Raw genomic sequence first — 11839 nt, forward strand, 5'->3', positions numbered from 1 at the left:
GGAATTACTTTGACCCAATCAAATGTGTCAACTATGAATTTGGTCCGTGTAAAAGGAAAAGAGTACCTTGAGAGTGGGCAAGATTTGTGAGAGAGCTTCGGTTTGCATAGGACATAAGATGATTCATTTATAGTTAATGCTCAAAAAAACCTAGGTTAAGTGTGATACCACCTAAAATTTTGAGATTTACCTCTAAATTTTAGATTTGAGGGTAAGAAAACCTACAAATTTTGGAGAAATACTGTGTAATTTAGTGTGAAAACCTTCAAATTTAGTCATAGTAGGGGCATTTGCTACAAGAAATTCAAAAACCCATGAGCACCAACTTGCACCTGCCCTCTAGAACAAAAAACAGGCCGTAGGGGGCTGCTGTTGAGCTGCTCGTAGAACATAATAAGGGCTCTAACAAGAGCAAGAGAGTGCCTTGAGGTGGGGTTGATAAGATCCACAAGGGGGCGCAATCCTTTGGGGCTCAAGCATGCTAGTACCTGATACTTGTGGCACCCACTCATCCTACCTGCTACTGCTCATCCCCACCTTGTCCACCACCTTTGTCAACACCTCCTCCAGCAAGGTCAGCCACCCTCCACCCCCACCTCCCAGGTCACATCCTCCCCAAACCCCACCATGTGCTCTACCGCAAGCCTCACGAACATATCCTCTTCATCCAAACATCTCATCAAAAAATCTAGCCCCACCTTGTTAGCGAACATATACCTAATCAACTCCCTATGATTCCTAGCCACCCTCTTCGCCTGCACATTCCGACAAAACTCAGCACGCCTGAACTCACCCGCAGGAGTGCTAAACGCAAAGCACAAAAGCTCCAACTCATTGTGGACAACCTATATCATTCCATATATTAATATGATCATCCAATTCTTAAGCACTTTGTCAAAGTACCTCACAATTATTTCCTCAGAAGTGCTACTGAGAGTTAGAAAGGCTATAGCGGAGTAGGAAAGCTGGAAGAGCTGTCACCGCCTCGGTGCAAGCTATCCACCATGCCTGGCCCCTTGCACTGCCAACCCACTATGCGACGTGGTTGTTGGCACCACCATAGCGTTCCTTGGCGTAAAACAGCAAGCTGCACACCAAGCTTGTGAACGGCCTACTCTCGGTACTACAGCCAAGCCTAATCGTGCTTCTATAATTGCAACATCTGCTAACAAAAGCGATGTTGCAAATCTCACTTCTGAGAGTACCATACCTCTAGGAACTGCACGTGCCACAAACCTTGAAGAAGATGCTATTGCAAATCCTGTACAAGAATTAGATGGCACCGCTCACCCCCCAGCTGCAAATGCAGAAGCTGCTACAACTCTTCCTGCCGCGACCATTGATGCATCCCTTGCAGTGCAGCTGAAGAGTGCTGCCATCAATGTAGTTGTTGTAACTGATGGCACCCATGCAGTCAAGATAACTATCAGGCTTGCTTCCATTGCATTGTTTATTATACCACCTGCATACGAGGCTACTGTAGTCGGAGCTGTCGCCATCCCTCTGGGATTAAAATCTCCTACAATCAAGAAGGCTACCCTTGCTACCGCAGTTTCTACTGATGTAGCCATCATAGCTACCAAAGCTGACAACGCAAATCCCATAGCCATCAAAATTGATGGCGCCCACGACCCTGAAGACATTGGTGTAGACCTGAAAGCAACCAAAAATGGTGCCGCTATCCCTACAGAAGAAGATGTTGCAGCCAAATGAAGTCGCGGAGCGGAGCGTGGGTCGACTCTCTCACACACACACACACACAGAGTGAGCTTACACAGTACACTACGCAGAGAACTGTTAGAAGGGTTATCTCCCAATTCCTTAGTATTCACAAAGTATATGTTAGTATATACAAAGAGTTAGAGGTAAGTGAGTTAGGCGGGCGGCCGGCCATATCCGCATAAGAGGCCACTTGGGCTTTAATCCCAACAACCTCCCACTTAAAGTCCAATGTGGCACTTTAAGTAACTGTAAATCTATGAACATAAATGTACAAAGATTTACATGGCTGCCATCTATCCAATGCCCAATAACTCACGACAATGCACAAAGCCCTCTCCTGGAAGTCCCTTTGTGAGTAGATCAGCAGGATTGTCCTTGGTGTGGATCTTCAGCAGTTGTATCTGCTTGTCTTCAAGTACTTCCCTAATGAAGTGATACTTCACATCAATATGCTTAGTCTTCGAATGGAACACTGGATTCTTTGCCAATTGTATAGCACTTTGACTATCACAATATAACTCTGGCATATCTGCATTGATTCCCAAGTCTACAACCAATCTACCAAGCCAAATAGCTTCTTTGCATGCCTCATTTGCTGCAACATACTCAGCTTCTGTAGTAGACTGCGTAACACAATCTTGTAATCGAGATCGCCATGATATGGCACCTCCAGCCAATGTAAAGACATAGCCTGATGTAGATCTCCTCTTATCCAAGTCTCCTGCATAATCTGAGTCAGTGTATCCTCTGACACTCAAATCCTGACTACCATAGCATATGCGCATACTCTTTGTATGTTTTAAGTATCTCATGATACCTTTCACTGCCTCCCAATGTTTCTTGCCGGGATTTGACATATATCTGCTAACCACTCCCACTGCAAATGCAATATCCGGACGTGTAGCAATCATTGCATACATCAAACTACCCACTGCAGACGCATATGGAATCTTATCCATTTCAGCCTTTTCTTCCTCAGACACAGGACAATCTTGTTTGCTAAGTTTCACATATGGTGGCAATGGAACACTCAATGCCTTTCCCTTCTCCATATTGAAACGTTGCAAAACCTTGTCAATATACTCTGTTTGAGATAACCAAATCAACTTCTTTGATCTGTCTCTCTCAATGCGCATACCAAGTATATGACTTGCCTCACCCATGTCTTTCATGTCAAACGATTTTGCCATCTTTGACTTCAAAGCTGAAATTTCTTCCAAGTGTTTGCCAGCAATCAACATGTCATCCACATACAAAATAAGGATCAGCCAACTGCCATCCTTAGCCTTCTTTGTATATAGACAGTGATCGAACTCACTACGTTTGTAGCCTTGAGAAAGCATAAACTGGTGGAACTTATGGTACCATGCCCTCGGTGATTGTTTTAAGCCATAAAGACTCTTTAACAACTGGCATACCAAATGTTCCATGCCTTTCTCAACAAACCCTTCTGGCTGCTGCATGTAAATTTCCACATCTAAATCACCATGCAAGAACGCTGTCTTGACATCCATTTGGTGCAACACCAAATCCAATATAGCAACCAATGCAAGAAAGCATCTCAATGTAGTCATCTTGACCACTGGAGAGAAGACTTCATCAAAGTCAATGCCTTGTTCTTGCTTAAAGCCCTTGGCAACAAGCCTTGCTTTGTACTTTGGCTGACTATCATGAGCGGTGATCTTATACCTGTAAACCCATTTACAAGGTAGAGCCTTTTTGCCCTGTGGTAATTTAACCAACTTCCATGTCTGGTTTTTATGCAGAGCTGTCATCTCTGACTGCATGGCCAACTGCCATTTTTTCGAGTCAACCACTTGTAATGCTTCCTTGTAACAAGATGGTTCTCCGCAATCTGTGAGCATGACATAATTTAGAGATGGCACATAACGATCAGGTGGTTTGGAGACACGCTCAGAACGTCTCACCACAACTGATTCTGCCTCTCTAGCCACTATAGGCTGTTCCTGAGCCTGACCATGCTGTCTTGATGTGCTAGCACTAGGTCCATCTTCCCTGAAGACAACTCTTCTGATCTCCTCTGTCTTCTCTGGCTTAGCGTGAAACTTGGCTTCATTGAAATGCACATCATTGCTGCGAATAAGCTTTCTGGACTCAGGATCCCAAAGCCGGTAACCCATCTCGCCCGATTCTCCGTAGCCAAGAAATATACACTTCTTGCTCTTTGGTTCTAACTTATTTCTGAACTCCTTAGGAATATGGCTATAAGCTTCACAACCAAAGACTCTGAGATGCTTATACGAAGGTGCCTTGCCTGTCCATAGCATCTCGGCCACTGCACTCTTATCCAGAACCCTACTAGGAGACCTGTTGATCAAATGGACTGCTGTAGCCACTGCTTCCGCCCAAAATCCATCAGGCAACTCAGCATTTGACAACATGCTTCTGACCTTCTCTTGTATGGTCCTATTCATACGTTCTGCAACCCCATTCTGTGAAGGATTATATGGTGCAGTAAGTTCCCGCTTAATCCCTTTTGCTTCACAAAAGTCTTGAAAAGCTTTGGAAACGTACTCTCCACCATTGTCAGTTCTCAAGCACTTCAGCTTCTGACCACTCTGATTCTCCACCAGCTGCAAGAATGTCTTAAAGACCTTGAGCACCTCATCCTTGTGCTTCAAGAAGTAAACCCATACTTTGCGAGAATAGTCATCTATGAATGTACAAAAGTACGCTGCTCCCCCTAGTGACAAACTAGGCATTGGTCTGCATAGATCACTGTGTACAAGAGCTAACCGTTCGTCCCTACGATTCCTCTTTGATCTGTGCGGTTCCTGTGTTTGCTTACCATAAACACAATGCTCACAAAACTCGAAATCTTGAAATGAAAATCCAGGCAAATAACCATAATGAGAAAGTATTTCCATTCCTCTTTTTGACATATGTCCCAACCTACGATGCCACAGTGACACACTTGGCTGCTCAATCACATTAATTACATGGTTTTTAACCTCTGAAACATGTAAAGTGTACAGAGTTCCTGACTTGCTGCCATGTGCTACAGTCATCGAACCTTTGGAGATCTTCCATGCGCTGTTCCCAAAAACTGTCACATAACCCGCATCATCCAACTTCCCTGTACTAATCAAGCTCTTTCGGATTGCTGGAACATGTCTGACATTCTTGAGCCATAAAGAAGAGCCATTCTGAAACTTCAACTGCACATCTCCCACTCCAAGTATGTCACAAACCTGCTCATTGCCAAGTCTGACATAATCTTTAGTAGCCACATATGATGTAAACCACTCTTTGTGTGGAGAAACATGTAAAGATGCCCCTGAGTCGATAATCCAATCACTCATAGCATGTCCATCCTCTGCAGTCAAGAAAACAGAATCAAGATTGCTTGTAAGGAAGATGTCACCAGCTGCTATACCAGAATCACTGTCTGAACCAGATCTTGTGACATTCACCTCTTCAATCTTCACTGAACTCTTCTTTTCATCTTGCTCAGAACTCTTTGTTTTGCCTTTTTCTTGTTTCCACTTCGTACAGTCTCGCTTCATGTGACCCTTCTTGCCACAATGGTAGCATTCTATGTCATCCTTTGACTTCGAATCACGAGACTTACTTCGGTTTTGTGCCTTCTTACCCTTCTTCTCTTTAAACTGTTGTCTCCCTCGAACGACCAAAGCGCTATTGCCTTTGCCTTTGTCAATGTTCTTCCTGTTCACTTCCTCTGTGAGCAAGCTGCCTTCTACATTGGCACTTGTAAGACCTTCTAGCACGACAGAATTACTTAACGCTGTACGAAAAGTATCCCAACTGTCTGGCAAAGTGATTAAGAGAAACATAGCCTTCACTGAATCTGGAAAGACTATCTCCTGTGCTGTTAACTGGCTGAAAATTGAGTGAAATTCATTCAGATGATTTGACATGGCTGTCCCTTCCTTCATCTTCAAATCCACCAATTTCTTGAGCCAGTAAATCTGAGAAGCAGCACTTTGTTTCTCGTACATACCACATAGCTTTTGCCATACGCCATACGCTGTAGTCTCTTCTGCTACGTTGAAGTAAACATTTTCTGCCAGTGTCAGCATGATTGTGGAACAAGCTAACTCGTCAAGCTCTTCCCACTCATCTTCAGCCATAAATTCTGGTCTCTCCCCTTTGAGCTTCAGTGGCTTCACTTGTTTTTTCTGCACCAAAACCTGCCAAATCTGCTTCTTCCAGAATGGAAAGTTTGTGCCATCCAGCTTCTTTATGTTGTAAAGAGTCTCACTTTGAGAAGATGCCATATCTGCCAAACTACTTACTCCTGAGAAAAATCCGGCAGAGTTTCCCCTGTAAACTGGCCTCTGTACACAGTAAACAAGCTATAATCAACAAGCTGAACACCTCTCCTCAGGAACTGTCAGTATTTTTGAAAATTTTTGACAGAGTCTCCCCTGTAAACTGAGCTCTGGGAACCAAAAGATAGCTCAAAAAACAATCATAAATAGCTGACCAGTGACAAATCCTGTAAGCATACACTGTCTCCTCTCTGGGCGATGACAGAACCTGTATCTGTCTCAAGACTGAACCCTGAGCAATGCCTCAACGGCCTGACGCATAAGATGCAATCCAGTGTCTACACAAAGTCATACATCCTAAGGGATAAAAGTCGCCGAAGAAGATGCGTGTAGAGGGGAACTCCAGCAACCTAATCCACCTCACACTGGGTAACCCAGCCCCCAGTGCTTGGCTTCAAAAAACCTCACACACGACCCTCTCAGATGGCTCAGCAAACTGCCCAGAACTAGCATACATCCTATAATAGACCAATCACTGTCCTATGACCGCTGCGGCGGTCTGTCTGCTAGCGTGACTCACAACTAGCAGACCCACAATCACAGTACATCAATCTGTAATACATGCCAGTGGTGTCAAGCCGTTGTATGGCCACACCTCCCCTGGAACCTGGCAAGCACAAGAAGTAACAATGCAGACTGCAATATATATATCTGATGATATATATGTGTACCTGGTCTATAGATGATGCTCTGAAGACTAATAGGTGATGTATGTCGATGTCGATATTGATGTCGACCACCTCCTGCTTGTCAATCTACACAAGACGGATTTCTTTGCGGTTGAAATCTATCTTCTGCTGTAGTGCTCAGAATGAAATTTTGAGGGCATAAACGGCTTCGAAAGGGGGGTAAAACCCCAGGTCGCCTGATGAAAACGCTCCCGGAACGCCGAGTGTGAATTTTCAAACTCCGGATCCAAAATCTACCGGAAAAGTGCGCGCGCGCGCGATTACGCAAATCCGCACTGAACCAAGGCTCTGATACCAATTGAAGTCGCGGAGCGGAGCGTGAGTCGACTCTCTCTCTCTCACACACACACACACACACACACAATGAGCTTACACAGTACACTACGCAGAGAACTGTTAGAAGGGTTATCTCCCAATTCCTTAGTATTCACAAAGTATATGTTAGTATATACAAAGAGTTAGAGGTAAGTGAGTTAGGCGGGCGGCCGGCCATATCCGCATAAGAGGCCACTTGGGCTTTAATCCCAACACCAAATACGTTACTACAAGCAATGCTAGGGTCCCACTCAGAGAAGCTAAAAGAGAGAAGTAGAGCAAAAGGGTGGAGAACTCACCAAAGCTGCCAAGTACACACAAAGAATGAGAGAATTAATTTGATCTTGAGAGTGGAGCATCTGGGTGCAGTGGGCTAGAAGGGGCTGATCACACCACAAGAGAGTTGATGTCAACGAGGTTGTAAAAAAGGAAGAGCAAGGAAACCATATTATGGATGGAACCGAGGGTGGTGCTTGGTGTAGGAAAAGGCGATTAGAACTCTGTCTCCGGCGGATAAGGGGTAGCAAAGCTATGAGAGGAGGGTGGAGGAGTTGATGTTGAGGTGGATGAGGAGGCCAAGCTGGAGGATGCAAACAATGGCCATACCAAACGCAGAGTGTTGCATTTGCTTGTGGAGATTTAACTTCACCACATCTACCCGTCCAATTCCTTTACTCATCTGTGCTTGCAGTGACCACCCTGATATGCTCTTCCTAATGATATTATGATACAAATTTTGATGGTTTAGAAACCGTACTGACCATGCCCACGATGAACTATTGTTTCAATCCTTTAACACTAGGTTGGTAATGGGACACTTTTATGTCCTGTTAAGTGACCATTTTCCTTGAATTATGTCAAGAGTTTCAAAATGGATTTTGAGGTGCTACCTGTCTAGAAAGTTGTCTCATGAGCTGAAAAAAACTCAACATTTTTTTGGAATATCAATTCCATCTTTAACCTTGTCCTTGCACAACATTTCACAACCTAAACTGTGTGAAAAAACGGGTCCTGTTTTTGGCTTTTTTCAACTTTTTGCAACTATACCACTCTAGAATTCATGTTTGTGAGGTCTATAATGCTAGAGAACTATCTTTAGTAGTCCTCAACATGTCCTGATGCTTCTAGGGAGAAATAAATGTTAAAGTTGTAAGTTATGACCAAATTACAAAAATTATCAAATCCTGTTTTTTAGCCAATTCTAGCTCTTCTATGATATTTTTGGTGGCTTTCATGATATCCAAATGCAGTTTTGATTTTCAATGTCGCATATTGTAACACAAAGCTAATATTCCTTGAGTTTTGGGGCACCTAATACCCTATTTTTCATAGTAGACAACGATGGTTGATTTTTTCAATTATAGAAGAAAACGAAACATTCTAGTATATCAAGTATATCTTTTTCAATATCGTTAGTTTCTTGTGACAACTACATGCATTTTGTAGGTAGTAACCATATCTAGTCATAAGGATCAAATTTGGCTAGATATTGAATAGTTTCTATGGGATTCTACAACTCATAATGTTGAACCCGGTTTTTCATGTTTGCTGTATTTAGCACTTCATCTTTGTCCCCAAGATTCCCCTTGGTAAGAGATGTATTGTTCTTTTGACATGCTCCATGGCTCCTTATGAACCTAAAGGACAATAGGAAACTAAGAAAACATGCATATATTATTTGTATTCAACGTGGCTATAGAAACTTTGATGATAGGTTTGCAGAATGGTAAAAATTCAACTTTTTGTACCTATTTATTTTGGAAAAACAAAAAATAGTGAGTGAGAAACAATCATATGTTCTGATCACCAACCCATTGAAGTTAACTAGGGAATTTATCTCAAGTCCTACAAAAATCCCTAATCTTATTTTTATGTAACAAAACGTAAGAAATGGCTGTTTTGATGAAAATGTACTGGTCCATCAACTTTGGAAGCTTAATGTGACCAAAAGATGAGAAATTTTACAAGTTTCTTATTTTTTTCATGTGTAGTAGGCCTTGAACTATAACCTCATGAAAGGATTTTACAAAATGAGTGGATCTACTATGATTTTGGAGGTTTTTTTCAAAACCGTGAAAGGACACTTTTATGTCCTGTTAGGTTACCAACCTAGTGTTAAGGGCACACATTTAGATGCATCCATAACCCTATTATCACTAGCTGTTGTATTTGTATAAGGAGTCTAATCCATCTTTAAGAACATAGAATGTAAATTTAAAACCACACGACACACTCAACATACTGCATTTTGTCAATGAAACCGCTCCTTTGGACACCTCTTCTTTACTTTACAAATTTTCTGACATACTTGTGCATTGAGCATAATAATTTTCATATTAATGTATGATAATCAACATACCCTCTCTCTCTCTCTCTCTCTCTCTCTCTCTCTCTCTCTCTCTCTCTCTCTCTCTCTCTCTCTCTCTCTCTCTGCCTAGTCAAATTTAAAGAGGCAAGAGAAAAAATGGCTCTTTGGACATGTGTGGTTTTCACAAAATTTCCTTGAAAGAAAGATGGGTAACGTAAGTCAAGGTGAGTTAGTATACATTTCTCTTTGTATGTCCGAGTGAGCTGGAAGGTGAAGGCAATACACGAGAGGATGAATTATGTATCATATCGAGCTCAAAAGGCCATCACACTCTCTCCACTTTGACGTACACCCGAAGTGGTCCACACCAAATTTTGTGTTGCATCAAATTGTTTAGCACTCTCTCCACTCTGACTTATGCCCGAAGTGGTCCAGACCAGATTTTGTGTTGCATCAAATTGTTTAGCTGTCATATAATGGGCTTGTACTCTCTCCATTGTTATCACTCACAAGCCTCGAATCAAAAGATGTTGTGGTATTGCTAGTAAGAAGTTGCTGATGCCAAAATGCTGAGAGTCGCGGGAAGCGCACCATGTTCTCATCCACGTACAAGAGCCCAAACCGCACCTTCAACCCCATGAAGAACTCAAATCCATCTATTATAAGTGACCAAGCAAAGAAGCCTCTCACATTTCCTCCACTTCTGCTTTTCAAACAACCAACCAGTGCTTCATTAAGTATACTGAGTCATCGTTTGGAGCATTTTGGGTATACCCGGAATGCCCGCAAGGAAGGCTTGGAGGTGGGGCGGGGCTTGTAGTTGTTGGAGGTAGAGATGTTGTTGGGACTTTTGAGCAGAGATGCGTATCGCTGCCATACCAAACGCAGAGTGAAATTTGTGTATTATTCTCGCAGAGGCGAGCTGAGGGGACAGACAAATGTGCGAAGGAGGACGCGCGGAGGGTGCACAGGCGGAGAGGGGGCGTTGGGGGTGTCGGTGGATAGGGCTCACAGAGGGAGAAGAAGAAGAGAAGAGAAGGGAGGAGAGAGAGAGCAGACATATACATTAAGTGTTGTTGGAGGAGCTTAGGAACCAGTATGCACTAGATCAATATTAAGCTGAGAGATATTTTTTTAATGGAAATAATTGTAGCAAGGAGCACGCGGTCCTCCAAGAAGCTAGCTGGGGCGGTGGTTAACATCTATGGAGAAGCCATCAGGGGTCCCGTGCACACAAATTCTACTTGCTTCTCTTGGAAGGTGGCTGCCTCACCTCGGTCTCCTTCTTCTCCCGTGCTCACCCCCCAATCGCCGCCCACGCTCGGCTTTCTCCCTCAGCTGTCTATCACTCCCAACGAACACGCTTCTCTACGTCACCGTGCCCGCCCCGCCCCTTCCTCTACTTTCCTGCATCGCAAACCGCACCCATTGCGAAGCACCAAAGAAACTCACAGCAATCTCGCGCCCCAAGCTCCCCATTATCTCTATCTCGCGCCTTCTTGTTGGCTCTTTCTTGCCAAGTCTTTTGCTCAAGATGTCCGATGATAGGAGTGTGTAGGTGTTGGGTCTTTCCATGCTCTTCTTGGACCAAGCTGCCTCAACTTCATCCAAAGCAGACAGCACAAAACCCTGCGCGCGTGAGCGCCAGAGAGAGACACAGAGACGGTGACAGATTTTAATAAAACAACCTCTCCCCAAAAAAATAAAACCGGATAAAAATATTTGAAAGTATCCAATGACGTGTCAAGTGTCCATACACGTGTCAAGTCCATCCTCCCTCCCTTCCTTTCCCATATTACCTCATGGGAGAATCCGGGATTCTCCCTGTTTGACTAGCTTAAACTCAGCCGGGGAACGAACATACTGGTTCTCTTTTATAAAATACTACTAATACTTTAAAGATGCTAGATTCCCTCAACTCGTATCATTTAGTCTGCGTATGTAATTCCCCCTCGTACTTTGTATGCAGGTTGCATCACAAGAAGATATAGAAATTTTCTCATGTAGGAAAACGGAGTCTTTTCATGTGTTTTTCATACAATGAATAACATCATGAGCTTGTGTTCGAGAGGCACCACGTACCTAGCTAGGTACGATTGGGGGCAGGGGACCATCGGCCCTCGTAGCTAGGTATGATGTGCCTCCCTCACAGAAGCTCATGATGTTGAGGTAAGTCACAATGTGGGAATTATTGTGAGAATTTGTCCAAAACTTCTTGTGCATGCCCATCCTCCTCAAACTACGCATGCACCTCTTGCCCCTTCTTTTCTCCATCCTCCTCAGCTTTTATAGAGGCTACACTTCCCCCAATCCCTAGGTCTTCCTCCTCATAACACACACACAGGGCCGTAAAACGTCTTGCAAACTATTCAAGCTATACTCAACCACCTTAACTTACATTGTGTGTAGCTATGCCATAATTTACAACTTCATGATCACGGGAAAACACACACACACACACACACACAGAGAACCTACTATGTAGTCTCAGA

At 43.5% G+C, this 11839-nt stretch overlaps 1 protein-coding gene across 1 annotated transcript; it reads left to right on the forward strand.

Annotated features, from left to right (window-relative positions):
* Positions 1-478: 478 nt before the first annotated feature.
* Positions 479-1713, forward strand: LOC147424486 (uncharacterized). The gene is made up of 2 exons (XM_086499493.1): positions 479-574; positions 961-1713. The coding sequence occupies exons 1-2, from the start codon at positions 479-481 to the stop codon at positions 1711-1713; spliced, it is 849 nt and encodes a 282-aa protein (XP_086355619.1).
* The last annotated feature ends 10126 nt before the right edge of the window (positions 1714-11839 follow it).

The sequence above is a fragment of the Adiantum capillus-veneris genome, chromosome 25 (genome assembly GCF_014529385.1).
Source record: "Adiantum capillus-veneris isolate H3 chromosome 25, ASM1452938v2, whole genome shotgun sequence".
NCBI classification, from domain to species: domain Eukaryota; kingdom Viridiplantae; phylum Streptophyta; class Polypodiopsida; order Polypodiales; family Pteridaceae; genus Adiantum; species Adiantum capillus-veneris.

Excerpts from the sequence above, each read along its gene's own strand:
- LOC147424486 (XM_086499493.1), top strand. The coding sequence starts at position 479 with ATGCTAGTACCTGATACTTGTGGCACCCACTCATCCTACCTGCTACTG. Across the intron at positions 575-960 it reads TCAACACCTCCTCCAGCAAG|GAAAGCTGGAAGAGCTGTCA; the intron begins GTCAGCCACCCT and ends ATAGCGGAGTAG.